This window comes from Eulemur rufifrons, chromosome 15, assembly GCF_041146395.1.
Source record: "Eulemur rufifrons isolate Redbay chromosome 15, OSU_ERuf_1, whole genome shotgun sequence".
Classification (NCBI taxonomy): domain Eukaryota; kingdom Metazoa; phylum Chordata; class Mammalia; order Primates; family Lemuridae; genus Eulemur; species Eulemur rufifrons.
In genome coordinates this window covers 4906034-4923717 of record NC_090997.1, presented here as the reverse complement: position 1 = coordinate 4923717, position 17684 = coordinate 4906034, and the positions used below count along the sequence as shown (strand labels likewise).

Here is a 17684-nt window from a genome sequence, read left to right as displayed (position 1 = left end):
AGAGAGGCAAAGTATGATATCATTTGGGCAAATTATACAAACAGAGAGATAGATGAAAAACATATTTACTGAAAACAGCAACAGTGGTTATCTCTGGGTAGTGAGATTTAGGGTGATTTTTACTTTTTTATAATTTTCTTTTTTTGTTTTTTCAGACAGGGTCTTGGTTTGTAGCCCAGGCTAGAGTGCAGTGGTGTGATCATAACTCACTACAGCCTCTGATTTCTGTGCTTGAGCAATCCTCCTGCCTCAGCCTCCCAAGTAGCTGAGACCATGGGTGCATACCACTATACTCAGCTAATTTTTCTATTTTTTGTAGAGATGGAGTCTTAGTCTTGCTCAGGCTGATCTCAAACTCCTGGCCTCAAATGGTCCTCCCTCCTCAGTGTCCCAAAGTGCTAGGATTCCAGATATAAGCCACTATGGTTCTGGCTTATAATTTTCTATATTTCTTGATTTTATTTACAACAAGTATGTATGATTCTTTGAAAAATAAGAAAGCTATTAAAAATAAACCAATATAACCTGTTTTTTTCCAAGTATGAGACAAGAGAATATATGGATATGTTGAAAAACTATAAGGTGTTATATAAATTTAAGGTATTAGTAGTAATATTAGTATTTATAAGCCACATCTCCTCTAAAAGGATCTTGAAAAATCATCAAAGAAATCCAATACAAGGAAGAAAACAGCCGGGCGCGGTGGCTCATGCCTATAATCCTAGCACCCTGGGAGGCTGAGGCAGGTGGATCGCTCGAGGTCAGGAGTTCGAAACCAGCCTGAGCAAGAGCGAGACCCCGTCTCTACTAAAAATAGAAAGAAATTATCTGGACAGCTAAAAATATATATAGAAAAAAAATTAGCCGGGCATGGTGGCACATGCCTGTAGTCCCAGCTACTCAGGACGCTGAGGCAGAAGGATTGCTTAAGCCCAGGAGTTTGAGGTTGCTTTGGGCTAGGCTGACGCCATGGGACTGTAGCCCGGGCAACAGAGTGAGACTGTGTCTAAAAAAAAAAAAAGGAAGGAGACGATGGCTCTGTAGAAAATACAATTAGGCTGAACATGATGAAAAGGTAAAATCTTTAGAACTGAAAGAAATCTGGAGTAAAAAGGGGGGTACTGGTTTCTTTCTGAGACTTGGGCTTAAATCTTGGCTTTCTCAACATCTGTGTCTCCTTGAACATGGTATTTAAACTCTCAATCTCTATTTCCTTATCTGTAAACAGGAACAATAATGATATCAATCTCACTTTGTTGTGAGGATTAAATAATCCAAGTACTTAATGTGATAGACATCTGGCACGTTGGAGGGTTTCACTAAATGTTTGCTCCCCTTTTTCTCCTTTCCTTTCTCACCTTTACCTGAGATATGGACAGCAAGATATGCACGTAGGGACCCAGTTGGTAGAAAGAGTGAAAAAAATGATTATGATAAAGTGAGAGAGTCTATGGGGTTTTTGGTTTTGGTTTTGGTTTTATGTGAGGGAGAGGTAGAAGTTTGTATTTACCTGGAAGATATTTTGGCTCTGGTAAACTAAAGGGGTCAAGAAGAGGAGGGAAAAAAAAAAAAAAAAAAAGACAAGAAGAAACGGATTAATTCTGGATGTATCTAGGCCAAAGTATGTGAGATAAAGACAGTCGGGTTTTCTTTTACATTGTCCCATTCACCACAGTAGGAAAAAAGAAACCCAGGGTATCAGACACTCTGTCCAGGAGAAAAGATAGTACAAAGGGTTGTTCCCTCCCATTTGTGTATCTCTTGAGTAGGCTAACAGGGTAGAGGAACTGGAAAAACCCCAAATGTGGGGGTTCTGGCCCTTTCCTACCCTGCTTTAGGTGGTTGTTGAAAGTGGAGGGCTGAACCTTTTCACTTCTCAGGGAAAATGCACCCCCCAAGAACACCTTAGATTGTATTATATTTCCTTTTCCCAGAGTTACTTCTAGGTATGTTTTTGTGGTCAGAACATAAAACAGGAGGCAGCAAAAAAGAGCCAGGATCTTAGAGCTGTTCAAACCTCCTAAAGGACTTTGTTATAATTCATACCCTTACTAGCCTGCTCCTCAAACCCTGTGGAGAATCATCTGAGCCTGGGTCAGGCATCTCTGGGCACTCCAGCCCACCCTCTACTCTCTCCTCCTCCTAAGTCCTATTGCCTGTTTGTCTACTGCTCTTTGGCACTTGAACATATGCTGCTTTGCATGGTTGCCTGCCTTTCTATAGTTATTTATAGAAATGTATGTCCTTGTCTCTCCCAATGTCATATAATACTTTAATATTTTACAAGTGCTTATGCCCACCTCATTTAAACCTCCAATCCTGGGAAATAAACACAGAATGGAATTTTGGTTTGTGGTTATATTTTTGCAAATACTAGTTGTAGCCAAACATTTTTGCTTGTTTGATTTATTCTTTTGCTCCACTCTAGTGATGTATTTGCAGCGTTCCCTATACAGAGATGAGGAAACGGAGGTCTAAAGGGAAGCTGCATAATTTGTCCACAGTCACACAGCATAAGGATGAGGGCTCTCTTTCCAGGCCACTCTTCCCAACTCAGCCTTGCTCATCAGAAGCCCCAGACTTTTGTTTCCTAAACTGAATAGCCCATCTAATCATTAGCTGCATCCTTGGCTTTGCAGCTTATAAGATTTCTCTCTTGACAGGGAGAAAGTGAAGAATTATTAATAAAATGAGCTCATGTTTGACAACCTCTGCAGGCCATCCTATTTTCTTTTCTTTTCTTTCTTTTTTTTTTTTTTTTTTGAGACAGAGTCTCACTCTGTTGCCCAGGCTAGAGTGCCATGGCATCAGCCTAGCTCACAGCAACCTCAAACTCTTGGGCTCAAGCGACCCTCCTGCCTCAGCCTCCCAAGTAGCTGCAACTACAGGCATGAGCCACCGTGCCCGGCTAATTTTTTCTCTATATATTTTTAGCTGTCCATATAATTTCTTTCTATTTTTAGTAGAGAAGGGGTCTCGCTCTTGCTCAGGCTGGTCTCAAACTCTTGAGCTCAAACGATCCGCCTGCCTCGGCCTCCCAGACTGCTAGGATTACAGGCATCAGCCACCGCGCCCGGCCTAGCCTGGGTTTTGAGAACACATTGTGATCATTTTTCTATGTTAACAGAGATTCTGCCTCATTATTTTTAATGGATCAGCCAGTTTTAAAAAGTTGACCTATTTGTGTCTTTAAATACAGAAAAGAATAAAAAAGAAAATTACAATTATTAATAATTATTAATATTTCTAATCTTTTGCTATATAGTTAGGTTCATACAATATACTAATTTATATCCTGATTTTTTCTTTTACTGAATTAGTGTAGGCAAGTTTTATGATAAAAATTTTTCAAATACGTGGTCTCAAAACTTTGGTAAATGCAGAAAAATGTAAAAAGAAAAACAGAAATCCAATTTAATTTTTCCATGGGATATAATTGGTTGTAACAGTCTGATATACTTCTTTCCAGTTGTTTTCTATGCTTATTTTAATGAATTATATCTATATTTAAAAATAGGATTGCATTGTATTTATAGTTTAGATGTAGCTTTTATTTATTTTTTTTAGAGACAGGGTCTGGCTCTGTCACCCAGGCTGGAGTGCAGTGGTGTACCATCACAGCTCACTGAAGCATTGAACACCTGGACTCAAGCTATCCTCCTCCCTCAGCTTCTCAAAGTGCTGGCATTACAGGCATTAGCCACCATGCCTAGCCTTGATGCAGCTTTTAAAAACTGATGTTAAGGATTTTTTATATCGTTAAATTATTCCTCGAAGATGTGTTTTAAAAATTGCTATATATTATTCTACCTTACCAACATAAGATATTTTTAAAATATTATTAAAATTTTTATCTTTTAAAAAAATGAGTACTAAGTTAATAGGTACCCCTGGTAAAAATTCAAGCAAATAGAAACTTAACATTAAAGTAAATATTCTCAGCTGGGGGCTGTAGCTCACAAGTGTAAGCCCGAAACACTTTGGGAGGCTGAGGCAGGCGGACTGCTTGAGGCCAGGAGTTCGAGACCAGCCCAGGCAACATAGCAAGATCCGCCCCCCTATCTCTACACAAAATTAAAAAATTAGCTGGGGGTGGTGGTGAACACGTATAGTCCCAGCCATGTGGGAGGCTGAGACCGGACCAGAGAATCATTCAAGCCTGAGAGTTTGAGGATGCAGTGAACTGTGATCCCACCATTGCACTCCAGTCTGGGTGACAGAGCAAGATCTGATCTCAAAAAATATTAATATAAAATAAAATGAAGTAAACACTCTGCATAGTTTAGGTTGCCAGATTTAGCAAATACAAATACAGGACACCAGTTAATGTTTGGGATATGTTTATACCAAAAAAATTTTATTTACTTGAAATTCATATCTAATCAGAAACTCTGTACTCTATCTGACGATCCTACCATAAACCCTTCTCCTTTAACCATTGGTGTATAGTTCCCCAGATATTTTGCCATGCATATGTTCCACATATATATATATATAAACATATACACTCACATATGCTTTTTAAACAAACACATATAGTGCATATACTATTCAACAGCTTGTTTCTCTCTTAACAGTCAGTAGTCTACATATTTTCATGTTAGTACATACAGATCTATTTCATTTGTTTAAAAATGGCTGCATAATATTCTATAGCATAAATGTAGTATACTATACTTGATCTTAGCCAAAAGGCCGAGAAGTGATTAAATGTGGTATAATATAATCAAAATCATTTAGATTGTTTCCAGTTTTCCAGCATCTCAAATAATTCTGCCCTGATCATTCTTCTACATACACATCTTTTTAAATTTGTCTGTGTATCTAAGATACAGTGTATGCATTTAAAATTTCAATGGACCTTGCCAAATTGCCCTCCAGAAGGTTTTGCCAATCTGCAATCCTACCAATATTGTGTGAAATTGCCTTTTACTGACAGGTGAAAGTGACATTGCACTTCTTTTTTTTTTTTTGAGACACGGTCTTGCTCTGTTGCCTTGGTCAGAGTGCAGTGGTATTGTCATAGCTCACTGCAACCTCAAACATCTGGGCTCAAACAATCCTCCGGCCTCAGCCTCCCACGTAGCTGGGACTACAGGTGTGCTCCACCATGCTTGGCTAATTTTTCTATTTTTTGTAGAGATGGTGGTCTCACTATGCACAGGCTAGAATTGAACATTTATACTCAAGCATTCTTCCCACCTCAGCCTCCCAAAGTGCTGGTGTGTGCCAGTGCACCTGGCTTAACCCATTTCTTTAACTATGAGTGGCTTAATAAATCTCCCAACATGTTTATGACCATTTGTATTTCTTTTTTTTCTGAATTGCCTGTTGTGTTCTGCTTTTTTATTTTTGGTTGTTGTGGCTATTTTTCTATAGGAGTTTCCATAGTTTTTAAAAATAAGAAGTCCACTCTTATGCAGAAATCAAATATTCACTTATATTTTCCTCTTAAGTCCTTTTTTATGACTTGATTCTTTCTTTGACTTAATCCAGGAGATGATGTATTTTGAATGGAACCTGAGAATCTCATGGGAATCCAAGGACAGTAGAATCACCAGCCTCAGGATGACAGGAAACTCTTTCTTTCATGCCTTCAGGTTTCCCATCTTGGCTTCTCTCTGATTCATGGTTCTCTTTCTGTAGATGGACATTATTTCCTTTTCATAGGTCCTTGTTCCTGTATTCATATCACTCACTTTCAAGGAAACAGCCCAGGCCTATTCCAGGAACTCACTGAATTCCAATTCCAAATTCTAGCAAGAAAGAGAAAGAGAGAAAGAAAGAGATAGAGAGAATTTGATTGACTGATCCTAGATAAGGTATCTCCTTTTGGTTCAATCATCAGAGGCTAATGGACAGAGTTATGTAGGGCAGTTATGGTTGGATGTATAATTAAAAGGTTTCTACTACAAGTTATTATTATAAAGTATACCCTGAAGTCTATTTGGACTGTTTATTCTCTGAATCAGTTATGCTGTGGCATAATCACAGATATTATTAGCTGGCCTTCGCAATTCTATGTCTTAAGGACTTGAAGATCTGGAGGCAATTTGGGCTGTCCTGGTGAGATGAATCATTTTTTTCTTAGACTCTCAACTTCTAAATGAGAGAATGGACTAACTCCTTTAAGAAACCCTGAGACTCACCTGAAATGGGATTTGGCATTCATTTAAATTTCTTACACAAGAACACCAGCCCAAGAAATTCAGAGAGAAACCGGCTGATGTTGGGCATATTCTAGGCAGTGGCAGCTCCAAGCATATCCCCTGATGTAGTTCTGAGATGGTATCTAGAAGCCCTTTTGCGATACTGCTGTCAGCTTTCCTTCCTGAGAGTAGTGCTCAGCAATTTTTGTTTATTTTGTATGTAAGGCCCAAACTGAACTCAAGGTATAAAGGGAATGTAGCAGGGTGGAGTGGATGGAGTGCTAGACTGGGAGTTTGGAAACCCCCTATTAGCTGTGTGATCTTGGGTGCGTGGTTGAGTCAATTCCCCGCTCTCGGTTTCAATTTCGTCATCTGTAAAATGGGGAGGTTGGACTAAACAGTCTCAGTTCCTTTCAGTTCTAATATTGACATTTTTATAATTTTTCTGTTTCTTCAGTCCATTATCTAGAAGATCGAGACAACATGTGTTCACCCTTGATGGAGAGTGAGTTTTCCTTAATATTAGTGAAATATTCCAACATTGTGACCACCCCAAAATTAGGTTGTGGCAATGATCCAAACTTCTACATAGATCTTAAAGATCCAAGAACAATTTCTTAGAAAATGTTTATAACTTTTTTTTTTTTTTTTTGAGACAGAGTCTCACTCTGTTGCCTAGGCTATAGAGTGCCATGGCATCAGCCTGGCTCACTGCAACCTCAAACTCCTGGGCTCAAGCAATCCTTCTGCCTCAGCCTCCCGAGTAGCTGGGACTATAGACATGAGCCACCATGCCCGGCTAATTTTTTCTATGTACATTTTTATCCATATAATTTCTTTTTATTTTAGTAGAGACGGGGGTCTCGCTCTGGCTCAGGCTGGTCTTGAACTCCTGAGCCCAAACGATCCACCCGCCTCGGCCTTCCAGAGTGCTAGGATTATGGCACCCGGCCTATAACTTCTGTATAGTATGCATAGTATTATTTATTATTGTATGCTGTTTAAGGTGTGTGTTTCCCATAAGACAGTCATGTTGGGGGAAAAAATTCCCTGGAAACAGAAAGGGCATATATTTCATATTTTAATAGAGAACCAGGAAGGGAAATGAAGTAGAAGGAGAAGGGGAAGAAGTAATCCCTGCTTACTTGTATCACGTGTAATCCCATAGACATCTCCTCATGTTTACAGACATAATACTAGTTACCATTATTGTTTCTTGTGGAGCATTGTACTGAGTTTAAATACTGTTACCTCATTTAATCCTCACAGCAATCCTATCTGGGCAGGCACTGTTATTACCAATAATTGGCAGAATAAGAATTTGAGTCCCAAATGTGTATGACCCTACAAGCTAGGCTTTTTAAGCCACTGTCTTACTTGATAGTGAGACAGAGGAGGCTGAATGCTTTCCCTTTCCAAAACCTCCTGGCATCCTCGACACTACCAGTCACTTATTCCAGCCACGTCTGTTGTTGAAATTGTGGAAAACATACTTCATAAGGAATCAGAAAGCTGGGTTCTAGTTTTGCTGCTCTCTATTTTTGGGCAAGGCACGTTAGCTCTCTGGATCTTTCTTCTCGTAATTGTAAAATAGAGAGAGAGCTACCTGAAGGGAGGAGATCTTCTTACTTATCTCCCCAGTCCCCACCTTGGACCTAGCAGTGTTTAAGAAACACTTGCTGACAGAAGAGGGTACACAACTTGGTCTCTGGGCTTCCTTTTCCATTCTTTCATCTTGAAATGAGACCTTGACGAGGCAGGTGTACCATACATACAGTAACATTTGGCCTTCTATTTTAAAAACAGAACAAGGCATGCCAAATTCTCATGATTTCACCTTTAGTTTGAAAGGGTTGTTTCTGACGGAGTGGTTGGAGTATTATGTGTGGTTTTCATCAGAACCTGTGTTCGATGTTTGTTTCAAGACCTCTTATTTTCCGGATACACGATGCTAACGTTGCGTAACACAAACAGCACCAATAGTAATGATGTAGTAATCATCATGAAGAGTGGCTGGGAACCAAGGCTTTTAAGGCAGTAACCCTCTGGGAAAGCGGCTCTCCAAATAAGTCCTTCAAACGCGAGGGGCAAACGCTGGCTGGGAGGGCTGGGTTCTCAGTGCGTTTTGCTACTTGACGTTCCCACGATCTGTGCCCCAACCGGGACTTCAGTTTCCCCACCAGCAAAATGGTGGAGTTGTTACAGACGAAAATCCCCGACTTTCTCCCGCAACTTTAGGCTTTTACTCCTCCCCTTGAGGGCGGGAGTAGGGTGGGGTGAAGGTCTGCCCAGAAGGCAGCCCCGCCACTGGGCCATCCCTTTTCTCCGTCCCACTTCCAGCCCCCTCGCTCCGCCGAGGTGAGGTCACGCGGGAGACGTCACGGGGTTGTGACGCCACTGAGGGGCGGGCCTCCAGGAGAGGAAGGGGCGGGGCCTAGGCGGGCGACGCTTGCGCAGTGGGCGCGGCGCGGGAGGAGGCGGAGGCGGTGGAGAAGCCAGAGGCGGCGGTGGCGGTGGCGGCGGCGCTGGGGGGGGGTGGGAGGGGGGGAGCGCGAGAGTGAGTGAGTGGCTGAGTGAGTTTACCCCTATGAGGCGGTGAGAGGCCCGGGGCCTACCTTAAAGGAGCGGGGTCGCGGCGCCGGCTAGCAGCGGGCCCCCTCCCGGTCCCCGGGCCCGGCGGCGCGGCGGCGGCTCGGTTGTGAGGAGGCGGGGAAGCGGGTGTCCGGCCCCCGCCATGGAGGGCATGGACGTGGACCTGGACCCGGAGCTGATGCAGAAGTTCAGCTGCCTGGGCACTACCGACAAGGACGTGCTCATCTCCGAGTTCCAGAGGCTGCTTGGCTTCCAGCTCAACCCTGCCGGCTGCGCCTTCTTCCTGGACATGACCAACTGGTGAGCCGGCCCCGCCGCGCCAGCGCTGGCAGCGGCCTCGGGGCCCCGAGGGGAAAGGAAGGGACGGGACACCCGAGCACAGCGGCAGAGCGGGCCGGGCGAGCATTGAGGGGCATCTCCTTCCCGGTGCGGGGAGGGCGAGTGGTGGAACCCTGGGATAATGGGGAGAAATTTGGGGGCTGAGCAGGGCTAGCGGAGAGTTAGGGGCCACGGAGCAGAAGGGGCAGAAAGGAGATGGGGGGCAAGTTCCTGAGGTTCTGCGAGGATTAGGGGCCGAGGAACGTGGAAAGAGGGGAAAAGACTTGGACATCGAGGCATAGGGGGTAGACCTGGGAGAAAGAGGTTATGATGTTGGCCAAGAGTAAAAAGTACAGGAAATCTGGATTTGGGGAGTGGGGAAAAAAGGTTGGGGTTTGGAGTTAGGGGATGAGGGTGACAGAATTGGGAGGAAACTCGGGGAAGATTAGGTGCTGCGGAAGAAGCTGGGGCGCGGGAGAGACTTGGGAGTTAGGAGGTGAGAAAAACAGATCATTTGTGTGTGTCTGTCTCCATCGGAGGATAGACAGGGAAAAGGAAATATAACTATGGGGGGAAGACAAGTGAGTTGTGGTGAGGGAGACCGCTTTCTGAAGAGTTGTACCAGGGAGCTGTGGGATCTATTAGTAAATCTACAAATGGAGGACAGGGCTTCGGAAAAACCTTACGAAAAGTGGGGGAAAGGAGATTATCTCAGGGGAGGGAACTTTCTGAAGGGACTGGAGCCCTGGGCAAAGGGTTCAACCAGGGAACTTTGAGCAAGGTCTCCAGAACAGTGGAAATGGAGAGGAGTTTATCTGAAAGAAAATTGGGTTGATACACGTCTGGGAAAATGGAGAACTTGACTTAGGCTGGGAACCAAGTATTTTTGGCTTATAGACTTTGTAGAAGATTGAATTGGGGCGGGAGACTATCCGAACAAAAAGGAGTGTTTCTTGGCTTTGGAAGTAGCACTTGCTATTTTTGATAAGCAAAGCTTCCCCCTGTACGCTGAGTGGGGGTTGTTGAGTTCCCTCAGGGTGAGGGTTGGAGTGGACATGATTAGCCTTTGAAAGGATTTCAGGTGAGGCAACTAATCTTTCTTTGGGCAAAAAGCAATGGAGTGAGTGCCCTTTGCTCTTTGTTGGGCACTCAGTCTCCTGACATGTGGAATCTTGTTTCTCTTGGCATCACTTGCACAACTAACCTCCTCTTCATTCCATGTCCACTCAATACCTCAAGCAATGCCAGTAAAGAGGCTGCAAGCCTAATTTTTATCCCGCTCCTCACCTAGCACTATCCTGGATGATGCTCATCTATTAATGGGAGCCTAGTAGCTGTGACTGTAGCAAAGGTGATACATAAATTTTTTTCCTGTGCAGCATCTTTGGTGGGTCTTATTTTATCTTTAAAAAGATCAATTATTATAGCAAGAGTTGGATTGAATTTCTAGATGTTTAGAAAACTCTTTGAGATACTGGATATAGGAAATAGTCCTCAGAATTAAATAATCACTTGTGATCTTCACTTGTATCTTTTTAAAAATTTTCTTTTGATTTTTTTATTTTTAAAAAAATTTTTAGAGACTGGGTCTCCCGATGTTGCCCAGTCTGGTCTTGAACTCCTGGGCTCAAGCAGTCCTCCTGCCTCAGCCTGCCAAGTACCTGGGATTACAGGTGTGAGCCACCTTGCCCTGCTTCCACTTGTATTTTTATGTCAGGATGATCTCAGGCAGGGGACATAACCTACTGTAGTTTTCTGACTACCAGCCAATCTACTGTGTTACTAGAGAGTGACATGGGTTATGAACACACTGCAAAGAGCTGTTATTCTGAAATACAGGAGTAAAGTTGTATCTCGGGGAGAGTTCTCTTGCCTGCTTGCTTCCCACCCTGACTCTTTTTCTTCCTTGTTTACACTAATTCAGCAGAGGAAGCTTTGCATTTTGTTGCTGCCAGTTTGGTAGGAGAGGATCATTATTTCTCCCCACCCCTGGTGAATTGGACCATTTAAATGCTGCCCTAAGTTTTTAGTTCTTTAGAGTCAGTCTTTATTAGTACAATTATTATGGCTACAAAACCAGTATAATGAATTTTATATGCTTGAGGTGTGTATGTTTAACACCTAAGATTGTTTTTAGGTGTTGTGGAAAGTGAGGAATAGGTGAGGCCCAGAGTGGATAAGAAGAAAAAACTTAAAAATATAGTTGGATTATAAAAATTCTATTTGAAATTTTTTAATAAAATACTGTTAAGCTCAAAGACATGGAATAACATGTATACTGATGACATATTCTGTATAAAACAAGATACATTTCTGAGCAAAGGAGTAAGCCATTTTAAAATGTATTCTGGTTTTAAAGAAGTTGCAAGTCAGTAGCCTCTTAAGAATCCAGGCAATTAAGTAATAATTCAACTTTAAGTCACGTTATCTTATGTTTTGACTGTAGAAGGCAAGTTCTTCGTTTTCTTTGATTATAAAATGAAAAAATCATTTGTGAACTGAAAGCAGGAAGGCTTGTTCTTTTGTTTCTTATGAAAGCTAGTTTGCTCCATAATCTAGTACTGTATTGTGATTCCTGTGATGACCTGGCTAAATTCATCTAGACAGATTTAAAAAAAAAAAAAAACAAAAAAACCCCCTCATAATTAATGAAATCTAGGTAAATGCATATACATATACATGCATGCATGCATGCATACTTGATCAAAATATTTTGTGTGTTGCTGAAGTAAACATCTAATAGATATGTGTTGTTTCCAGTGTCATTTAATTTCTAACTTTGGCAACTGTTAACATAGTCCTAGTACAGGTTGGCAAAAAATCTCTCAATTTGCTGTGGTGGTTAACCTGTTGAACTGGAGATAACCTTCCTGTGGCTTCATCAGCGCCTGCTTTGGGTTGTAATAAATAACCACCATTCAGTTGTCTGATGACTGTTAAGAATAATGTGGTACACTAAAAATCATTATTTTAAAATGAAGAACATGAGTCTCCTAAAATGTTCATTTTAGGTGGAAAGATTATGCCTTTGTTTTCAAAAGTAAGAATTTTTTTGTTGTCATTATTGAAAATGACTAAATTAAACGTTTTGGCCTTGTAAATTGTCTGTCATGTTAACACAGATTTTTTTTTTTTTGTCTTAGGTTGACAAAATTGTGTAGATATGTGTTTGTTTAATTTAGAACCAAGTGTTGTTTTCATTTGAGCACGTTTGTAGTGTTTAGACTTGAGGTGGCAACCATGCTGCTAGAAATTGGTAAGCCTGCCTCTTAACAAAAATAGTCAATTTTTAGTTCCTAAGTGAGTACATAAAGTGAGTAAATGGTGTGGTGACAAGTAAACTCAGTATCAGAAGCTAAAGTCAAATGACTTATAGATTAGTATAACTTTCTATATAGGTGGAATGTCTTATAGAGACACTGTTGGGCTGTGAATGTAGAACTTGGAATTCCAAAACTGGAAATGGGCTTAAGTGATTCTTTAGTTTATTTCAACTTTTCCTACAGAATTGCATCTAACCCTTCCAAGATAATCCATCCTATTCTTGTATCCCTAAGGGCAGAGATTTGCATGATACCTTATTATAATGTTTAATTACTTTTCTAGTTAGAATTATGTCAAAACTAAATCTCCTTTGCTGCAATTTGAGCTTTTTTCATTTGCTTATGTCTTCCTTGGAGATAGATAATATCTAATAAACACTTTCCTTAAGAGGTCAGAAAGCTTCTATTAATTTAAATCACTAAAAGTTTTCAACCATTTAAAATTTAAACACATTCAATTTAATGGGCTTGTGTTGTTTAATGTACTCTAATTGGTTTACATGTATATTTCCAGGGGAAACCAACACGAATCAGAGGAGAGCTTACATACAATTTTTTAAAAAATTGTGGTAAAATATAATAAAATTTACCATTTTAATGAATTTAAAGTGTACAGTTCAGTGTTACATAAGATTTTAAACTCCTGGCCCTCACGGTCATTTTTCTCTGTTTATGTGTTAGGTGTGGGTTGTCCTTTAGCTTTTGTGACTAGAGGCAAATAACACTTCTAGATTTTTTAGAGGACATTAATTTAGGAGTTAGTATTGGCTTTATTTCTCAGTATAGGTGTAGATAAAATATCTTTTAATAGGATATAAACAATATTGGCTATTTCTCTCCCTCTTATTCATTAGGCTAGTGCTGTGCAGTTTTGGTGTTACAACACCTTAGGTTGACCTTGAGATTTCTTCAGGGAGCCGTGTGTATGTTTTGGAACACTACGTGTATCCATCATGGATAGAACAGATGTTTTCTAGAAAAGTAACTTGGGAAAAACATTTTTGTAAAATATAATGTCCTATTGACTTTCTCAGCATTGTACAGAGGCACCCTGGTGGTTAAAATAAAGGTATATGAAATCAGAATCTAGATGTCAAAATGAGTTGTACCTCTTACCTGATCTCACAGTTCCTTCTCTGCCTGTTTTTAATCCATTTCTCAGACACCCCTATGCTAAATGAGTTTTTGATCCACTCTCTAGTTTATTATATGTGTGACTCTAGGAAGGAGTTCCTTTATAACAGATAAAACTTGATATTAATACCGGTTTCCTTAAAAAATGTGTGCCAAACGGTAGTTTTAGGAAGAGGATATGGAAGGGTTGCCTAACAATGATAGAGTGTTATTCGGTCTATTACATTTTTAAGAAGGTTGGGAGTTCTTGCTTTAGAGATTCTTCTTTTGGTCTTCTTTTTTGGAGTGGTGCATACAAATTGGGACTCTTGGTATAATGTAAAATAGTTTACAAATAGTGCAGCCAAATTTATTTTAGTTTTCAAAGGAGCATGGTAAAAAGTACATTGCTGTCTTGCAGAAAGTCTTTTTACTGTGCCATTATTGTAGGACCTTCATTTCCAATTATAGATCAAGTCAGAATTAATCACCATTGTAGCCAGGGTGAGCAGAGATGGTTTCTTTACCAGCTCCCGTCACCCATTCCCCATATACAAAATCCATCTGCCACATAACTACAAAAACTGTCAACCAGGCAGCATTTCAACAAATGTAGTTTGGATAGACCCCTAGCACATAGTGTAATGCAGAAGCAGAGGAAAGCTCCTATAATTTGCCCTCCAATAGGAAACTCATATATCTGAAACTATCAGAAAAGTTGAAGGATAATAAGGAGAAAACATCCGTATGTTAATGTTAATACTGAATTGACTGTGTAAAATTTCAGAACAGGTAGGAGTGGACTGAATAGAATAGATTGAGTGCCCACTGTGGACAAATTGCTTAGAAGTTTTGAAAAGGTTGGGGGATTGGAATTGATGGAAAAGCAGCATATTATAGTTAGAAAATATTTCCTGAGTGAAACCAGGAAGGAGCAAGTGGAGCAGAGGCCATCTAGAAGATTGGCCTGCGTAGAATTAGTTAGTGAGATCAGGAGTGACAAGATAAGGAGCTTATTTTTATTTTTGGTTTGGAATATTAATGATTTTTAAAAAAAAATTCAGGTGAAATTGTAAGCATATAAAATTAACTATTCTATATTTATAAAGATGGGTCTTGCTGGGTTTTCTAGGCTGGAGTGCAGTGGCTACAGCCTTGAACTCCTGGGCTACAGGTGTGTGCCATTGTGCCTGGCAAAATTAACTTTTATTTTATGTAATTATTTGTGTTTAGAGACTGGGTTTAGACTCTGTCCCCCAGGCTGGAGGGCAGTGGGCAGTCATACCTCACTGCAGCCTCAAACACCCAGGCCCAAGCAATCCTCCCACCTCAGCCTCTCAAGTAGCTGGGACTACAGGTGTGTGCCACCATGCCCAGCTAATTGTTTTCTATATATTTTTAGTTGTCCAGCTAATTTCTTTCCATTTTTTTAATAGAGACAGGGTCTCGCTCTTGCTTAGGCTGGTCTCGAACTCCTGAGCTCAAATGATCTGCCCTCCTCGGCCTCCTAGAGTGCCAGAATTACAGGTGTGAGCCACCATGCCTGGCCCCACTCCCTGTTTTTATGAATGGTTTTTTTGTGTATACATCTAGGAGTAGATAGATAGTGGGTCATATGGTTATTCTGTGCTTTTTGAGGAACCACCAAACTGTTTCCACAGTGGCTGAATCATTTTACATTTCCACTGTCAGTGTACAAGAGTCCATCCCAATTTCTCTACATCCTTGTCAACACTCGTTATTTTCCTTTTTTAAATTATAGCCATACTGGTGGGTATGGAGTAGTACCTCATTATGATTTTGATTCTCATTTCCCTAATTACTTATGATATTGAACATATTTTTATGTGTTTCTTGGCCATTTGTATATCTTCTTTGGAGAAATGCCTATTTAAATTCTTTACCTGATTTTTAATTTTTATTTATTTTTAGAAACGGAGTCTTGTAATGCTGCCCAGGCTAAAGTGCAGTGTCTGTTCACAGGTGCATTCCCATTACTGATAAGCACCTGAGTTTTGACCTGCCCCAGTTCTGACCTGGGCTATTTCACCTCTCCTTAGGCAACCTGCTGGCCCCTGGCTTCTGGGAAATCAACTATATTGATGCTGATGTAGTGTATTACAGCCCCGAACTCCTGAGCTCCTGCCTTAGCTTCCCAAGTAGCTGGGACTATAAGATGTGCCCCTGTGCCCAGGTCTTTGCCCATTTTTGAATTGGGTTTTTTTTTTGTTTTTCAGTTGTGAGTGGGCTTTATATATTGTGGATTTTAGACTCTTATAGATATGATTTGCAAATATTTTCTGCCATTCTATGGGTTGTCTTTTCACTTTCTTGATAATGTCCTTTGATGCACAAATGTTTTTAATGTGAGGAAGTACATATCAATTTTTTTTCATTGCTTGTGTTTTTAGTGTCATAGCTAAGAATCCATTGCAAAATCCAGGGTCATCAAGATTTATCCCTATGTTTTCTTTGAAGAGTTTTTATGGTTTTATTAATACTTCTGTACATTTAGGTTGTTGATCCTTTTTTTTCCCCTTGAGACAGAGTCTCAGTTTATCGCCCTGGGTATAGTGCAGTGGCGTCATCATAGCTCACTACAACCTCAAACTCCTGGGCTCAAGGAATCCTCCTGCCTTTGCCTCTCAGAATACTGGGACTACAGGCATGAGCCACCACGCCTGGCCTGTTGATCCATTTTGAGTTAATTTTTGCATATAGTGTGAGGTAGCAGCCTACTTCATTTTGTGGAGCTTAATTTTGATCATATTTATGCTCTGGGACTCGCTTCTCATTGACTCTGCATTAAATATATCCTTTACTTATATTAAATATATACTTTACTTTCTCTAAAATTTGTGCCAGAAAAGTGTGCAGGGTTTTCTGGTGGGGGAAAAAAACTTATGGATGTTTAAACTAGATGTGTTTAAAAGGTCACTTTATCTTTTTCTACACTCCAACTAGCTTTTCTTTTGACTTTTCCTTGTTCCGTTAATGGATCCAGTATTCTCAGACATTAGTCTTGGGCTGAGTTATCTCCAAAGCCCTCTCTGTCCTGGACACCCCAGTTCATTTACCAAATCCAGTTCATCTCCAACTGGATTTGGCAGTGTACCTCCAACCTGTCTCTTTTCCATTCCTCTTGCCACTGCCTTAGTTTGCAGATTATGTTACCAGTTTAACAGAATAACATGGGTATACTCTCTGAATCTGTTTTCTTCACATCTGTTTTCCAGTCCATTTTATGGACATACCACTACTAGACCAATCTTTCTAAATCACAGCTTTGATCTAGGCCTTTCTTTTCTCAGAAACCTCTAATATTGCCTTGTTGCTTACCAGATAAAGAACAGAGAGCTTTGGGTTGACATTCTTTCAAGACCCTGCCAAGATTGGTCCCAGTTTACGTACTTCTACCTTTCATGGCATATGCTTGTACTGGATATTCTGCTTTTCTCTGCCCCATTCAAACTAAACTGTTGCTCCTTTCCACATATACTTTTGCTTCCCCAATTTTAAATGCTTTTCTAGTACCTAGAATGGTGTTCTTCCTTCCTCCTGAAATCCTGTTGTTTCTCTGAAACTAGCATCCTAATCCCTGTCCTTAGTAGTGCTCTCTTCTTTGAATTCCACTCTTGCCTTTTGTATAGCATTTATCGTGTATACAAACACTTTTGAGAGGACAATGTCCCCTAACAGCCTTTGTTTCTCCCTGAGCATCTTATGCAATGCTTTGTACATAGTAGGTACTCAGTAAACATTGTTGAAGTAATGCATGAAGGTAGATAGGAGAAAAGGCTTAATTTTTGTGGAACTCTTTTTTTTTTTTTTTTTAACGTATCTAATTTTATTTTTCATTGAAATGCAATGTAAACCTCTGTTTCTATTCCCTCAATGAAATCTTCACTAAGTTCTCCTACATTCACTACTTATCTTTTGAAAGTGAAAATTTACTTTGGGGAGCACAAATAAAGAGATAAGAGGACAGAAAGTGTAAGAACTACACATCTTTGTAAAGGGGTATACATTATCTTAATGAATAGAAAAGCAGTTTGTTTCCATAGCCACTAAACCAATATTGAACATATATTGGTTTTAAATCATTAGCCTCAGAGGGCGCTACAGGTTGGTATCTGTTCAACTCTGAAGTTTTCTATTCAACTAAATTTATTCTAACGTCTTCATTTTT

At 40.4% G+C, this 17684-nt stretch overlaps 1 protein-coding gene across 2 annotated transcripts in view; it reads left to right on the top strand.

Moving 5' to 3' along the window:
• Window positions 1-8705: 8705 nt before the first annotated feature.
• ILRUN (inflammation and lipid regulator with UBA-like and NBR1-like domains) overlaps window positions 8706-17684 on the top strand; it is a 93375-nt gene continuing 84396 nt past the window's right edge. For both annotated transcript variants that reach the window (XM_069487586.1, XM_069487585.1), the window contains exon 1: window positions 8706-9041. In XM_069487586.1, the coding sequence (XP_069343687.1) occupies window positions 8884-9041 (158 nt within the window). In that variant the 5' untranslated portion in view covers window positions 8706-8883. The remainder of the gene's footprint in view (window positions 9042-17684) is intronic.